At 46.3% G+C, this 17,824-nt stretch overlaps 1 protein-coding gene across 3 annotated transcripts in view; it reads right to left on the minus strand.

The window, feature by feature from the left end:
- Window positions 1-14,850, minus strand: part of ANKRD50 (ankyrin repeat domain containing 50) — a 32,356-nt gene extending 17,506 nt beyond the window's left edge. The window contains exons 1-3 of one of the 3 annotated variants that reach the window (XM_053910789.1): window positions 14,584-14,850; window positions 13,230-13,325; window positions 12,215-13,096 (exon numbers count right to left, since the gene is read on the minus strand). In XM_053910789.1, coding sequence (XP_053766764.1) covers window positions 12,215-12,759 — 545 coding nt within the window. In that variant the 5' untranslated portion in view covers window positions 12,760-13,096; window positions 13,230-13,325; window positions 14,584-14,850. The other 2 variants (XM_053910788.1, XM_045202438.3) reach the window with 2 other exon arrangements.
- Between the last annotated feature and the right edge of the window lie 2,974 nt (window positions 14,851-17,824).

Consider the following 17,824-nt stretch of genomic DNA (forward strand, 5'->3'; position numbering starts at 1 on the left):
CGAGACCACGAGGGTGAGCGGTGCTGGAGGCAGAGCAGGGAGAGTGAAGAGGTCAGGATGGCGGTGGGAGGGGACCCGGAGGGGAGAGGGAAACACTGCGGCGGGCTCCTCGTGCTGCCGAGGCAACAAACCCGCAGTCAGAATGTGCACTCGCATCCAGCCGACGGTGGTCTGTGAAGCTGCCAGAGGGGTTATAGGACGTGTGTTTGTGATGTACAACAAAAACGAAACTCATTCAGAAATTATTTAACAAGCAAATAAAGCAGCAAAGAGCTAGGAAAATCCTCCTCACTGGGACTCCCGCTGCCAGCTAAAATGGAGTGGGTGGCAGCAGCCCCAAACTCCCACTGCCACTACTACCGAAGATGGATGGATTTCAAATTTTAGATTCTGAGTGACGGGAGGGCTGCTGAAGCAAGAGAACAAGACGAAACTCCAGAGACAGAGCTCCAGAGGATGGGAGTCCTCACTCGGTAGGCATGAAACGCACCTGCGCATCTCTCCTCAGGAGTCGCGTGCTGATTCGGGGGGGCATCCCCTGCTCTTACCTGGAGACTGAGTAAGAATCACGCTTGGCCCACCTGAAGGCCCAGTACCAAAGGGATAAAACCAGCAAGGTGTTTCAGAGGTCAGGCATAGCTCTCTCAGAGAGCAGAGTGTAAAAAATATACATAAGGCATTGCAAGCAAAGGTGGGTTTTCCCTAAAGTACATTTGCTAAATTCTGGGCTGTGCTTTTAAAAAGTTGGGGAACTAGGCCGAGTGAGACTCGCCAGCATGGAGTCTCCCACAGTCCCCACGTTGGAGACAAAATTCTGCTAAAGGGAGAGTGCTGGCTTTAAACGCAAACCCCACCTCCCTCAAGACCTGTTAGAATTGGAAGCTATAAAGGACGGGAGATAAAGAGCTAAACATAACTGTTTGTGGGGGGAGAAATGAATCATCACCAGTCTCTTCGGAACTCTCAGTCAGAAGCTCGGAAGGACCCATCAAAAACCATGGGCGATAAGTTGGTGGTCTCAGCCCGACTGCGAAGGAGCCACTGGCCCAGCTGAGCCCGGCCTGCCTGCCGGACAGAGCAAAGGGGGGCCTTGTCTGCTGAAAGACGGCATGTGGAACGCCACAATCAGTTACACCCTGTCTGACATGCAGTCAAAAACTACTGGGCAGAAAAATGGGGAAAATGTAGCTACCACACTTCTCGCTGCCTGCACCACCTCACCCAAGTTCAAGCACCAAGTCTCTCCCCTCAGTGCTGCACCACCAGCTCCTGGCCTCCTGGCTTCCACCCTCAGCACCACAGCCCACCACACCTTGCAAGCTCGGGCCGAATGATTCACTTCTCTGCTTCAAAGACTTAATGGCTTTCACTCTTCTCAAAGTAAAAATAAAAACGACCGTCCTGAAAACAGCCTCCAAGGCCATACACCGCAGGGCTCCACATTACTCTTGTCTCCTGCTCCTCACCCCCGGGGCCACTGTCCAGCCACCAGGCTCCCCTGGCTGTTCCCGGATGGTGTCAAGCCAGCTCCCAGATCAGGGCTGGAATGCTGCTGTCAGAAACGTCCCTCAAAGACCCCGACTTCCACTGTATAAACGGCAACCCCTGTCCCCAATACACCCCGCACCTCACTCCTGTCCTCCTTACTGTGTTCATGTCCACATGCATTTCTTGCCAAGTGATAGGCCATATAGTGTCTTCCTAACTTTTAATTTTTTTACCAACCACCCACACTAGCCCTCAAATTTTAACAAACACAGATGATATTTGCCATTTTTATTTACTAACATTACCACTATTAAGAATGGCATCTGGTACATTCCTAGTATCCAATGTTTATTCGGTGAATGAATGAATGAATGAATGATGAACCACAGTAGAATACAGAACTCAGAAATACATACATTTGTGTGTATGTGTGTCTTCCTGTGTTAGTATTACAAATTAATAGTGGAAGGTGAGCCAGCCGTTCAACAAATGTTGCTGGATCAGGCAGAAGACATGTTTTAAAATATTGAGACCCAAAAAGGCCAATGAGAACACGTGCGGGTGACCTGAGCAGGTCACAGAAACCCAAGGACACAAGGCCACAACAGGACAAGCTGCCATGCTTGTGGGAGGCGGCTGGCGCTGTCTCGGAGTTGAAGGTGGGAGTCCACACCTGCCACCCACATTGTCCTTGTGAGTGCGAACTTGGAATCAGTTCTCACTGCTCCTGGAGTGAGACCCTGAGGGAGCCCAAGCGTGCTCTCAGCAGCACTGCTGCCAAGTTAGGAAGCTGACGTCGTAAACGGGTGTGAACACGGCAGCAACAAATGATGCAGTTACATGCTCCACTACAGTGGTCAGCGGGAACAGCGCAGACCCCCCGGCACCAACACGGGTAGACTCAAAAAGCAACGTTAGCCACACAGTGCTGCAGGACAGCGCTCGCCACACACCCCATCCTGCGGACTGTGGTTTGCAGAGTGCACTCCGGGGTGCCTGGGGGCCTCCTGCCCTCTGCACCCCTATAGGGCCATCAGAAAACTAGGTGGTGTTTGCCTTTTTCACTCTTGTTCACTCTCAAGAATACAGTGGACTTTGCCAGAGGCTGCATGCAGAAGCAGATATGAGAATCCAGCTGTCTTTTATTAAGCCTAACAGGAAAAAGATTTGCCAAAAAAAAAAAAAAAAAGTAAAATAAAATAATGCCACTCTATTGGGGGGGTGGGGGTCTTGGGCAATGTATTTATTCTTTCATGAAAATGTTATTTATGTTAATATATAATGATAACTTATTAAATACATTAATGCATATTTTTAAATTTACCTGCTAAAATTTCACATAAGCAAATACTGATAGATATAACCCACGTCAACAAGAGGTCTTTGAGAGTATAAATGGGACCAAGAGGAAAGCCCTCTGAGAACAGCTGTATGGAATCACCAGCACGCACAGCCAGAGTGGATCACGGGGTGTGTGTGAACTCACACGTCTCCCCACGCAGACGAACCGCGTGCACTCGCAAACTACAGACAGACCTTCACCAGAGGGATCTCTCATGGGGTGTGAGTAGATCAGACTTGGGAAGAGAGACCTGATAGGCTTCCAGCGTAGATTACTTTTCTTTAAAACAAAACAGAAAATGCAGACTTAAAGCAAATGTGGCAAAATGGGTACATGCGTATTTAATTACTCTCCTGTGTAACTGAAGCATGCTGGGGGCGGGAACAGGTCCTACAACCATTTCTTCCCCAGTGCCAGTAGTTTTTCCCTTTCAGTTCCTGGGAAGTCCTGGGTTTGCAAGCTGCTTCTCTCTGTACAGAAGCAATTTAACAAACCTATTAACTGAGACTTAAGCTACAAAAGTTTTTTCTCCTTTCTAAGTGAATGTGAATTTTAAATGATAAAATGCCAATTATCATGTGACAAATCATAATGTTTGAAGTTAAAATATAGTTCATTAGTTCAAGAAATAGTTACTTGATCTCTACTATATTCTAAACCCTGGAGATACATAAGACAGGCAAGTCCCCTGCTCATTCCAGCAGGCAGGCAAGTCAAATCAAACAAACACAGAAAATAATTCCAGATCATGACAGACACTGAAAATTAAGGAACAAAACAGTGTGGTGATGTGATTTAAGAAAGTGACCAGCTAGGACGCCTTCTAAAGACTCAGTGGACAGGGGAAGCCCTCTGAGGAGGTGACAGTAAAGCTGATACACACACCTAAGTGATACCAGAGCAAGTCGCCATGCAGAAATCTGCCGGCCAGAACTTGACCCATTTCAGAATCCAGTAAGGGAAGCGTGGAGACCGTGGGCAGGTATAAAGCAGGGGAAGTAACAGGATCTGATACTCTGCCTGCTCTGCGGAGGAGGACAATAGCAACAAGGCCAGTTCAGAGGCCACTGCAAGAGTCTGGGCAGGAGATACTGCGAATAGCAGCCACAGGGGGAGAAGCGTGGAGGTAGCAGTTTTATCTTGGGATAGAGCAAAAGGAGCTGATGGGTTGGGGGGGGGTGAAATTGAGGGATCAATGAGGGTACCTAGATTTTTGTAATGAAAACTGATGAGTCCCTATTTAACATATCACATCCTTAGTTTTTGTATTATTAACTATCTTCATGTTACTGGTATATCACATGCCACTCCCAACCCAGTGGCTTAGCTTAAAATAACAATCACTTACGCTTTCTTTTGTGTCTGTTGATCCACTCCAGGCTCGGAGTCATGCTGCAGGCTGGGACTGGTCTGCTCCACACCAGCCCCCTCCTCCTACAGCCGACAAGCCAGCCAGAGCACGTCCTCCTCAAAGGGATGGCCACACCAAGAGGGCAAGCCCACCCGCCCACGCACACGTTTAAACCTCTGTTTGGACCTTGTCTACTAACATCCCACTGGTCCAAGCAAAGCACGTGGTTGTGCCAAAAGCAGAGGCGGAGGAGTGCGACACCCCCACCCCCGCCAGCTGAGGGCTGGAAATGCCAAACAGCAGAGAGCAAGAGCTGGTGGAGGGATGAGCAAAAGCGAGTGGGTCAGCGCACCACGGTTTCTTGTATTCAAATCATGAGTCGCAACTGTAAAAGGCCACCAGTTTCTGGAAGGATCCAAATCGTTGTCTCAAGATAACCACAGGTAAGACATAATTAGTTCTCTTAATATTATTTATATTAAGCAATCACATGAACTGTATTTCACTATACACGTGTACAGAAGAGGAAAACGACATGAATATTTCTGTGACTAGGACAACGGTGAAGGAGAAACTGGTGTGCGGTGTAAGACAAATACATAGTGTGGTCAAAGGCGGCGCCATGCCAGCTGCAAGGTAAAGACACGCTACCCACCAGAAGACGCTTCAGATTTCTAAGTGCAAAAAAATGACTTCCTGAAATCAAATTAATTTACTGTATAAAAACCATTTTACTCATAAGCTTTAAGAAAGCAAAATTGCTAAAAACAAAGGGCTAAAAAACAAAATCTGCAATATATACAACAAATAAGAGGCTAAATCCTTACTATGTATATGAAGTTCTTACTAAACAGTAATAAGAATATTCTTATTTAGTCCTATCTCCTATCGACTTTAACACTTTCTCATTTGCTTAAAACCATTTCTTGAAAGAATAAATGAGCTTAACGTGGCCAGATGAAGTTTAGAAACATGATACATACGTTAGCTGGAGCAGAATCAAATTATCAAGAGCTTTTAAAGCCAGGCAGAGAGAAATCTGAACTCGTGTAGATTATCACGGGCTCAAAGAATGACCGAAAGAAAGCGCTGTTCTACTCGGGCTGACCGGCCAACTGTGACCAAAGTGAATTAGAATAAAGAGGGGCTAAAATGAAGTAGGCCAACTGAGAGTAGATGAATAAAAATTCCAGACTAGAGTGGAAGAATGCAAGAAACATTCCAAGAAAAGGATTAAATATCAGAACAGAATAGGACACAGAGAGAATCTAGCCCGGGACAACTTCGGTGGGCACGGGACACACGCGGGGATCTCAGGTGCGGACTGGGAGCCAGTGAACCTGAGACTCTGCATTTCTAATGACCTCCCAGGTGCTGCCAATATTGTTGATCTTAAGATCACACTTTTACGTAGAAAGGGTCTAAGAAATTAGAATAATTATGGAACTTAGATAATCAGTTTTCCCAGACTTCCAGATAATGACTAAGCTTCTGTTACAGCTTTTTTAGCGTCCTGTGTCTCTGCTTCTTAGCATTTCTCAAAGCTGCACTTTTACATTTATTTTTGTAGTTATTTGTCTAATGCACTCCCTCCCGCCTGGTTCAGTGTGCTGTTTGGCTAGCCCTGCACTCAGCACACCTGCCTGGCACAGAGCAGGCGTTGAACGTTTATCTAAGCAACGAATGAGTTGAGTCCGTGAACAGAAATGCTGAAAGAGATGCTGGTTTGAGCTCTGGAAGGTACATGCGGGGACACTCCAGTAGAAAGACATATATTGACCAGAGTGAAGATAAAGGCCGTTGATGCCAATTTGGTTGCTCTGGCATCCATGTAAGTAAATACAATGTTTTCAAGGAGTAAGTACCGAGAGAGAAGATCTAAGTAAGCTTTGCTGGACAAATACCCAGGCACAATCCAGAGGAACAGCTACCAAGGAACAGTTGGGTGGGGGATTCTGAAAAGAACAAAGTGCAAATAATGAAAAGTAGTACTGAAATGTATCACCTAAGGCTGAAGATATACTGAGCAGTGAGTTCAGAGGCTGCCACACCTCAACAACTTTCTGTGACTGCGTAGAGAGAGAAGGGAGGTGACAGCTAAGAAGCACTCACATACACAAAATGCACACATCCTGATAATACGAAGAAGTCAAGTTTAGGGGGAGATAAAAATATAGTCTTTCTTTTTTCAGAGGAATAGGAAACATGTTCATGGTTTTTTTTTAGTTAACAGTTAAAATTATTCATGAGAGAGAGGAAGGAGAGGGAGAGACAAGAGAGACGTGGACCCGCTCCCTCACTTACACAGTCATTGGTGGGTTCGTGTATGTGCTCCGAGCTGGGACCAAACCCCCAACCCTGGTGTGGCAGGACGATGCTCTAACCAACTGAGCTACCCGGCCACAGCACATGTTCATGTCTGAACTTTCTGAACTTGCCTGCGGGAGCCAGGGTGATACAGAGGTCTGTCCATAAAGTATCCAGCCATGACTATGGAAAAGAGAGACATTCATTGAAGAAGATACAAGAAACACTGTACACAGGACAATGACACCTCAGTCCCATTCCAAGCAGGCAACTTGGGACCTCACACAGTTCTCCCAGCGTCTCTTCCACTGCAGATGTTCAAAACACTGCAAAATCCTTTTTTGGAATTGTCATCAGCCATTCTATCGTGTTTTCATGAATCTCATTGATGGCCTGAAATCTCTCCCCTTTCAAAAGTGATTTTAGTTTTGGGAAAAGCCAGAAGTCGCAGGATTCTAAATCTGGGCTGTAGAGGGGCTGAGTCACCTGGGTGATTTGATGTTCCGCCAAAAAACTCTGCAAGCGACGTGATGCGTGAGTAGACATGATGTGATGGTGAAGCTGCCAATCACCAGCTGCCCACAGCTGCTGCCATTTTTGTCGTATTGCATCTCTCAACCGATAAAGATCATTAAGGTAGTGCTCCTTATTGTTTGGCCTGGAGAGGTGTATTCATGATGGGCAATACCTTCCCAATCAAAAAACACAGTTAACATGGTCTTGATCTTCCTACAATGTCTTCAGGCCTTCTTCAGGCATGGAGAACCAGGCACCTTCCATTGGGATGACCGGGCCTTCATTTCTGGATCATATCTGTAGACCCACGATTCATCTCTAGTCATGGCCTTCTTGAGAAAACCTCATTCTCTGGTAGCGGTTTGAATCAAGTCATTAGCAACTGCAGCACGATGTTCCTTCTGCTCTGGTAGCAGAAGCCACGGAATGAATTTTGCTACAACATGTTTCATGCCAAGGTCCTGCATCAAAAATCTCAGACCCGGTAGTTTTTGAATCCCCAGATCAGCTTCTGGTTCTCACACTGTCAGGCACTGACCACTGCTGATTGCAGCCCGTCCACGTTCAACATTCTCAGGTGTTCTGCTTGTTGCAGGCCTTCCAGAGTGTGGATCACTTTCAGCAGACTCTCAACCACCTTTGAAGTGTTCGTGCCTCACTTGTATTTGTGCTGCACTCATTGCATCGTCCCCAGAAGCGTTCTGAGTCATCCAAATAGTTGCCGCAGAGGAATGTTCAAGCTTAACACAAAATCTGATGCAGATTCATTGCTCTACTCGCTCAGTCATTTTGAATGTGATGGTCACACAGTACACAAGCTCACTCAGCAGCATCTGCTGCCCCCACTGACTAGTACAGTGAAGTAGTCATTGTTCACACATGCACATTCCAGTCCACTCTCCTTGGCTGCCAGGTTACATCGATGTCAAGCAAACCATTTCATTATGTTAACAATGGCTGGACTTTTCCTGGACAGACCAGGAAACAAATGAAATGGTCTTGGGATGGAACAACAGTGTGTGTGTGGTGGGGGTGCAGAGGCTGGAGGATCAAATTAGGATGTGTAGGCCCGTCTAAAGACAGCAGCTAACTCAAAGGAATGAGGATCTAATATTGTCAAAATTTCCTTTTTTTTCCCAAGAAAAAAACAGTAATTTGGGTATGTATGTGCAGTGTCCTGAATTGGGTCCAAAGGAAGCAGCACCCAGACATGACGTATAAAAGAGAGCCCAAACGGGGTAGGAAGAAAAGATTTTAGGAAGTGGAAGGGAGGAGAGCCTGAATGAATGGAAGGCCATCTTAAAGGAAATTTAACGGTTAAAAGTTGGAAACGACAGACATTTCAGTGAAAAGTGACAATCTTAGACTTAAGGCAATGTAGAATTTTGATTATGAAAATAATATTCTTTTATTTTATTCAAAATCTGACCAGTAAAGATACTTTTACAAAATCTTTTAATCTGGAAATATTTAGGAACGGGTAATACTCAGTTAACAGTTATCTTACATAGTGTTAGCTACACAAGGCAGATAATGGAAAGGGAATATTTTGCCTTGAAAATAACCGCAACTGAGGGTAAGAAGGAAGCACACATTCCGGTCCCATTCTGCTCTTCCTCCCTTTACTGAGTTTGCCAAAGACACCTGGAGCCAGTTGAGACAGAGGATGGACACCTGGCCACTGAAAACCGTCTGGACCTATGCCATATACATCCATGCTAAAGAGCAGAGAGCAGGCTAATAAATCACTAATCACTACACCAGCGCGGTCCTCACCTAAAACTGACCTAAACGAGGTACCATTTCTGTCTCCTTTCATATGCAAGAGCTTCTGCTGTCCTTCAGTTACGTTCTAACATCTCCCAGACAGTTAAGTAGCATTATTCAGGCTTTCAGTTGATAGTCATTTAGCAATTACTGTACGAGAAGTGCTGTTCAAAGCACAATTGTGAATATAAAAATCAATCACTCACGAAAAATGTCATGAAGAAGCACATGCCTAATAGAGGAGACAGAAGACATATGCATAAGTAACTACAAAAGCAGCTAAAATCTGTAGAGATACATGGTAAGAGCTATAAATGTTCGAGAAGGAGATACATAGGAGATTCCACTATCTAAGGATTCCGATTCGACATCTAAAACAAATGTCGGAGTTCAGACTTCCAGTTTCCAGCCCCAACAAGCCACGGTTGCCTTTCACCACATACACTTTCTGCTAACTCTCAAAGTTTAGAGCCTGTGTCCTTAATTCTTCATCACAATTTTATTCCATTTACACTTGCTTGGTGGTAACCCTGAGGCTGTTCAATGAACGCCTATCAACATCACACAGAGCACAATCTTTTTAGTCAACATGGGAAAAATTGACCTCATGCATAGAAAACTCACACCTGGTCTTGCAGATTGTTAAACAAAGAAAAGTCAGGAATAACAGCCACCAGAAACAAAGGGTTTTATCTCCCACATCCATCTACATCTCCAAAGAAGACCCTTTGATCTCCATCTCCCCCAAAATATGAACTCCTGGAAAACAATGATCTTCTGCCCATTGTCCACCTGTTGAGCTATACCGATCCCGCCTAAATAAAATACATTCCAATTAAAACTCTCCAGAGGACCTATTTAACAAATCAGTCAGTCACTAACAGACCCTACAGTGAAACCTTGACGATCTGTCCAAAAGTAGAGGCCTGTATCGTCGAATGCCATAGACTATGCACAAAATGTTTCTTTTTAACTTTGAACTGTGTTCTCACAGGTACATTTGGCTGTGGTTATATCACAGCTTCACAGTCGTAGAGGAAGTGTACATCTAATGAATTATCAGAAACAGCTGTTCCAATACCAAGATTATCTCATTTATTGAATGCTTACTTTAACGATAAAAAATGAAAAGTGACCCAGGCCTTTGAAAGCCCCAGCAGGAGGTTTAAGGTAGAGCACCCCGCGGCCCAAGCAGAAGCAGCGGGTTTTCTCCTCTATGAGGCACGCGCTTCTCTACCAAAACGCAGACTGGGGTGTGAAACCTCGGCTCCCCGGGTCCCTCGGGTAACTGGTACCAGCGTGAACTTCACGCACGGCTCCAGCTGCTGCTTATTTCTCTCTGATTAGCTCATAACTAAAATTCACACAGGAACAGAAGAGAGGACTGTCTGAGTAAGGGATCTTCCTGTAGAGGAAGATCTGCTTATGGTCAGAACATATCAAATATAGTTATCAGACATGATTTCAAATATTTAAAAGCAGTAGAATTTTAATATGAATTCCAATATAATAAAGTGCATAGTTAGTTATACTCTTTGAAACTGGTTTCCTAAGGTGTCAATAAATCCGAATACTTATGAAACAATTTATAAGAAATGGAAATTCAGCTCTTCAACTACGGACAGTATCTTTAGAAAAAGCATTAAGTGGAGACGAAATGAGTTGTTTGTGTACAGACTTGACGCCTCTTAGAAAGTAAAGTTTATTCCGGGGGTGACGCCTCACTCCATACGGTGCCTGCAGCGGGACACTGCCCCCCACACCTGGCCTCTCACACCTGCGCCGCAGGCGTCCGCTAGCACGTTTCCTCACTGAGTTAAGAATGATGTAACAGTTTTAAGCCAGATTTTGTTGCTAACAGCAAAAGATAACAGACTTGCCCTGAGTTTTACTGGCTAGCACTTACACATCTGAAAGGTCTACAGGAATATCACACCTCTCTAAGACACTGCCCTTCGCTGACTTTAGTGAACCTCTCACCTGTTTGAATTCTACACCACTCCGGACTGCCACTCCTCCTGTGCGTGGGGAGTCTGAAAACCACACTCAGGCCCCGGCTCTGACACACCCTAGGTCTCCACAAACTTCAAAGCTCCTCCTCTTCCGCTTAAGTCCTCCAAAGAATGTCTATGGTTACCAATCTGTACATATATGTGTCTTTCAAACCCCAGCTCTGCCCTTTACGAGCCTGTAACCTTGGACCAGTTACTTCGGCTCTCCTGCTTCAGTGTCCTCATCTATAGAATGGGACCGATGATACCTGCCTCACAGGACTGTTATGAAGATGTGATGATTTAATACTGACATAGCTCTTAGAACAGGGGCTCGCACAGTGTGTGCTACTATTACTGTTCGTCTCAGTATCACACCAAAATTCACAGATTTCATACCATTAGATCTGAGGACATCAAAAGAACAAAATCACTTCCACAGCAATTCAAATCCTGCTTAAATGACTCCTCTACTCACACAGACACACACTCGCACTCGCCTTCAGCGTGGAGTGCCCCTGCGTCTTTGGGCAACAACCCGTGCCCGCTAAGAACCACTCACCGTGCGGGGGACAAAAGTACATGACTAAGTGACTAAAGCAGTAGCAAGGCAAGAGCAACCACAAAACAGCAATTTGCCTCCTTCTTTTACAATGAGCAGAGAGCAACATACAAAAAATTATTTTCAAGGACTCATTTTTTTAAAACACATTTGACTCTGGAACCACTCTGAAAAAAACTCAAATCACTTCTTAGACCACTCCTTCTACTATGGAAAAGTGCGTAATTGAGATCAGGAAAAAAAAATTTTTTTTTGTATCACTTGGTAAAAGTACTAAAATGATGCCTGATTTTCATTATTTTGTAAATACCACATATATCAAAATATCACTGAAATTTCCGTTTACTTGAAAGGTGAATAATACCAAAGCACATTAGCAAACTTTCCTCAGATTCTCAATGGCCAGTGGTCTTTTTCAAAGAGAACTTTGCTTATGCATGGAGAAACACTACAAACAAAGATAGTAGATTCTATGATGAGAGTTCCTCTAAATTCAGGACCAGGTAAGTTTGCCCTTCCTAAAAATGCAGCCTAGATTCCAGGTAGCTAAAGTTCTTCTCTACCATAAGAACAGGTGTCCCTTACCAATTATAGGTAATACTAGAAGAGTAAATAAATAATTGGCATAAATTTGAAAAATAATTTGTTGCTCACAGTGCTTCAAATGCTGTTACAAAAGACATACTTTTAATCCACAGCCTGTGCCAACAAAGCTTAAATTTTGTTTCCTTCAATATTCAAATAAACTGGTTTATTCACAACCACAGATTATCCCCCAAATTTACATCAGTAGTATAAGTACCCCACAAAATTTTAAAAAACTAGAAAAATCTAAAAGCCATTCTCACTTTTGCATAGAAATCGGAACACCATGACATTCTTATTGTTACCTTTTAAATGCTTCAGCAGGGTTCCTCTCGCATTCCCCCGGCTGCAAGAGGCTTTGGACGGCAGGATCCCTCAGCTTGTCCTCGTACCCTTGGAGCAGTCCACTGTGGCAGATCTGGGCGACTAGGCCCCTAATAAACCCTCCAACACACAACGTGTCCGAGTCCTGGGCTTTGCAGAAATGAAAGGCCAAAGCCTGGCGATGTAAACCTCTCTGCAAGCCTGTAGGTGAACTTGGCCACAAGAGCTCAGTACACAGGGCGGTCTTGCCACTGCCAGGCCCTCCTACCAACAGCACACCCCAGGCGGCTCCTTTTCCAGAGACCACACCAGCGTTACTCCCAGAATTCACCGAGAGGGGCGGTGTGTTGACGGCACTGTTGCAGCAGCTCGTCTTCTCCTGGAGGCAGTGCTGAAGCTTGTGGAAAACCCACTCCCTACAGTAAAACTGCTTCCCCCGCAGTAAACTCGTCTGAGCCATTTTGCAGACTTTCTCTTCCCAAGGATTAGTCATAATAGGCTTCGTATCTTCAACCTTTGCTAACATCGGGACACATCAACACAGGTCTTTACGCCCACTAGGACGCAACCTGCATATCAAGTTAACTCTGAAGGACAGAGTAACCAGTTACAGTAAAATTCAACAGCCACGGGGTCCATTTGTCAATAGGGTGATGGGCATGACTTTATTTGGTTCTTTATTCTTGATTATCAGCAGAGAATGTATCAGTTTAATTGTTGAACTGGTGAAAAATGGCCTGGTTTCCAGGCTCAGCAGCAGTTTTTCTCTATCTTGATGGATCACAGAACTCCATGGCTAACAACCAGAGTTCATGTGATTGGGGGTCTTTCAAGTATGCAGATGAGACAACACATCTGGAAAACTAAAGAGAAAGCCCAAGCTTTCAGTTTGTACAAAATGCTCCTCCAGATTCCAAGTGTTAATTCTGTATCTGAAAATCAGATCAGAGAAAGTGTCCATTATAGTCACTGTCATCAGAGAGATCACATGTATACCTTAGAGAGGGAGCTCTGTTCTTCTCCGGGAAGGACAGCCACTCACACTACCAGACCTGCCGCTTTCGGGCACACGGACCACCGCCAGGGAGGCAACTGTGTGGCAAAAATGACAGGCCAGTGTTAGCACCTCTTCATGCAAAGCATTCATAAAATGCATTTTTCAAGACAGATTCTTAGTGAACCTTTTCACAGCTTCCTCTTCATAAGGCATCCTGGTAATCAACAATTTCCACCAGTAACTGAAGTAAAATATCTTAGTGCAAAATCTGTGTTGAAAGTTTAGTTACCGAAGGATACGACTTACCAGTTAATCTCAAAAATCCACATACTTCATTTTTTGCACTTTCAAAAATTTGGACAATTACCCTAAAATCCTGATTACGTTTTCCTTTCTGCATTCTCCTCCTTCCATGGTTATAATTCCCATTCATCTACATTTTAACCAAGTAACCCTAGCTTTTTAAAACCTCACTGTTGAAGAGGGAAGCAAGACGACGTGCACGTACAGTAACATCGTTAAGCCTAGCCAAAGAGATCTTTCCACCAGCTTCGTAGAAGAGCGCCAGCTAAGGAAGCTCTATTAACCCGCACAGCCCAGCCAGTCAAGGACTCTGTTTACTTGACTAGCCACACTTCTTTGTTGATAGTTTGCAACATCTAAGGGATGACTGCCATGGCGGAGGCTGGATGGCAACGGGTTAAAAAAGAGGGGAGGAGGGGGATGATCTCACACGAATGATAAATCCAAACAGAACAACGTGAATCCTTCCTCGCTCTGCACTGGAGGTGAAGGTTTCGGATGGGGGTGAGGGGTGCAACCTCCTCCGGAGCACGGAGGAACGGCTGCCGGGGAGAATTCCCTCCGAGGCAGGAGGGGCCAGGAGCCCACGGCCCCGGCGCAGGGGGTGTCTGCCTACAGTTCCGGCCGCTGGGTTCAGCTGACAGACAAAAGGAATTCCGGGACCCCCAGCGACAGAACCACCTTCGTTTAGGCAGCTCCGAAGAGCCACAGGGGGGCCACCGCGGATGGGCTGCGGACGGAGGTGCAGCCACCCTCCGAGGTCTTCCCTTGCAGACGCTGGGACAGCCCGCCCCGCCCCGACACCGGGGTGTGTCTGTCGAAGGGGGAGGGGTGCCCGACGTCCTTGCCAACCCCTGCTGAGGGGTCGCCTACCGGATCCGGGTCCGGCTCAGCGCCCGCACCTCGCGCGCGGATCCCGCCCCCTCCCGGCGCTCGGCGGGGAGAGGGGGTCGGCGGTGACCGGGGTCCTAGCCTGGAAAGTGCGCGGGTGGGTCAGGTCCGAGCCCCGGCGGTAGTCCCGAGCTCTCACCGCCGCCGCCCCTCGGTTACCTCGGCCGCAGCCGCCGTGGCCGCCGAGGAATCGCAGCCCCCGACACTTGCTCCGCTGAGACGCCGCCGTCGCCAGAGCTCCCGGGGTTCCAGCTGCAGCCGCCTGCTCCGCCCGGCCCGGGGCGCGCTCCCAGCTCCGGATCCGCCGCTCGACCCGGGAAACTGCGGGTTCCAACTGCGCTGGCAGCCAGGGTCGCGCTTCCCCCAGCCCCCCAGCGACCAACCGCCAGCCGCCGCCGCCGCCGCCAGGGCAATGACTGTCTCAAGCAGCCCCGGACCGGCCGGCTCCGCCCAGCTCGCGGCCCAGGCCCCGCCCCCCGGCCCGCTGCCTTTCTTCGCCGCCAGCCCCGCCCCCTCTCCGCCCCGCCCCCAACGTGCGGGCCCGTCGCCGCCCGTGCCCGGGCGTGTGCGGCTGCCTGGGACCCGCTGTTCGCGCCGCGGGGAGACCTTTCTCGGGGCGGCCTTGGGGCTCCGCCTTCTCGGGACGGCGGGCGGAGAAGGGGGCGGGGGCTGCGTTCTCACGTCCCTGTGCTCACGCGAGTCGCTGCTCCCACCCACCCCGTCACCGCTCGGCCCTGAGCTTTCCTTTGTCTTCCAGGCCCGAGGGACTCGCTGGCTTTTGGGGCCAAATCCGCTCATAGGAGGAGCAGCTGGGCTAGGAGAGTTGCCCTCATCCTCTCCCTTAGCCCTCTTGCCCCAAAGAGCCACTTGGGACCCATCCTTGTTCTCAGTCGTGCGGGTTCCCTTTCAGTCCATTAAATTCCGGTGATTTTTTTCCTTTCTCAGGATGAGACTAAGAGCAGGAAGGAAAAGACTGGGAAGAATGTTGCAAAAATAAAAATAGCAGGGGTATAGGGCGGCGTTCCTACCGCCCATGGAATGGACCTGGCCTCCCCTGATGGAGATTGAAAGCGGTCGTTGCGTCTCGGGCTCCTGCCTTTAGGGACGGTTTGATGACCTCCAGGGGCCACTATAGGGGAGAAAGTCCGTGGTGGTGGTCAGAATGCAGAGTCAGATCAACTGCCCTAGAGGGCCTGGCTACAGGCAGAAACTGTTGAATTAGGCAGGCCAGTTGTTCGCACTCGCGTGGACCTGGATCATTCAGATTTCAGATTCCTGCTGGGAAAGTAATATACTTCCTGTGAACTGATAGGGTAGAATATGTACTATCTTTATTATTTGATTATTTATGCTAAAACCATGAGCTGTCCACCTCCCATTCTCCATTGATTTGAATGTGTTTATTTCCCAAACATTAAGCCAATTTCCATCTGGTTTCAGGAATTTCAAAATATAGCTATCATACTCAACTAGAAAAACAGATAATGAAGTGATGGTGCTGTGCTCTTCCCTTCTCTTTATTCCCATCCTCTCCATGGCATTTGAGGCTGGTTGATCTTACTATTTAACTTTAATTCATTTGCTGAGAATTCTGAGGTCCTTTTCCAAAGCAAGAAAAAAAAAGACGGAAGAGTATAAATTATCTGGAATTAGAGCAAGGAAAATCTATTTTTAATAATTTACAAATTTATAAAAATCTACAAAATTGCCTAAGCAATTTGAATTACCAGGTAGATTGTTTATAAACCTAGCTTGCATGCGGCTTTATAGTCACTGACTCCCTCAGGTTCTTGGTTGTAAAATTATGTTTAGAGAAAAAAATAAGAAATATGTCCATCATATCATTTCCATTAAACGATTTGCTAATGTGATAATCAAAATAATTTTTGCCCAGTAGAGTTTACAGAAGCTTTTGGTTTAGTGGGTCAATTTTTTTATGGCAACTAACCATACTGGAATGCTGTTAATTAAGTGATAGCTAAGCTGTAATTGATCTTCAGGCTCATTTAGAACTTTTTGTGTTTTGCCTTACAGTTTATTTCACATTTTAGTTCTGTGGCATTTGGCTTTCCCTAATTCCTTACCTGTAAGGCGGAATCACGGTTGGGACGTTAGGAGGTTTGGTTGGGTCAGAGTCAGCACACACAGCTGAGAGGCTGTACACTGCCCAGCTGCAGGCTACCATTCAGATGGACTGGTGTGCTTCACAGACCAGAGTGTATCAAGGTAGTGGGCTTGTGTCTCCCAGGCAGTGAAATGCCCGGGAGGTGTGGCTCTGCAGTGCCCTGAGGCCTTCCTGCCTGCCTTTCAAACAGGGATAGAGCACAGCAAACTCCGGCCTAGTATGGATCTGGGCCTGTATTGATAAACCGGTACATTTTCACTTTTTCAAAGATAACCAAAATCTATATATAATTTTATATAATAAATATTAATTCAAAAATCACAAAGATATTGTAAAATATTACACTTTTTTGAAAGTCAATATTACCACCTTTTGACTTAATATAGAAGAAAAATATCATGACAATGTTGACAAGTCTTTTGTAGTACATTTGCCAAAAAAGCTCTGTAGTACAGGGGACAAATTGGAAAGTTAAACTCGTTTTTCACCTCTAAATCAGCTTCTTGTGGGGTATTAGACTTTTGGTGTGCCAGTTCTCTGTTGCTATACATCACATACCATAACTTACAGCTAGGTGGCTTAACACAGCACTGGTTTCTTATTCCTCCCAATCGTGTGGATCGACTGGGTGGTTCTGGGTGGTCCTGAGTGGTCCCCCCCCACCCCCGCCCCGCCTCTGGCTGTGCACTTGTGTTCAGCGGGCTTCACTCCCCTGCCTGGGTCACCAGCTGGGCTGGCAGCGAAGACTGAGGTGTATATGCCTTCTCCCAAGGCTTCTTCCCAGCAAGTGGGCTCAGAGCTCCATGAGAACCAAAAAGCCTCTTGAGGCCTTAGTCTGGAACGCGCCCTGTGTCACTTCTGCCGGTTGTGTAGGTCACAGCAGTTCACCAGGACCGGCCAGACTCAAGGGGGGAAATATACTCCGCCTTCGGAGAGAATGAGGTGCAAGATATTACGGTCATATCCTTCAAGTACCACAAATGGAAACCTTTGAGAATTTGACACATAATTTAAACTCTCCACCAGAAAAAAAAAAAAAAGGCAAGCTTACACAAAGTCTGTGTTATTATAAAGGAATAATGCCCTTCTATGTCACAGGACTCCAGATTAAGGACCCCTGACTTAAACAGCTTCCCTTAAATTCAGCGACCCACTTAACATGAATAAATAGAAATACAGTGCAGATATATATAAATATATATAATATATCCATCTACACTGACACTTTTCTCAGTATTAGGCTCTGTGTTTATCAACATTTACATTTTTATTCAA

Source organism: Desmodus rotundus, chromosome 9 (genome assembly GCF_022682495.2).
Source record: "Desmodus rotundus isolate HL8 chromosome 9, HLdesRot8A.1, whole genome shotgun sequence".
Lineage (NCBI taxonomy): Eukaryota > Metazoa > Chordata > Mammalia > Chiroptera > Phyllostomidae > Desmodus > Desmodus rotundus.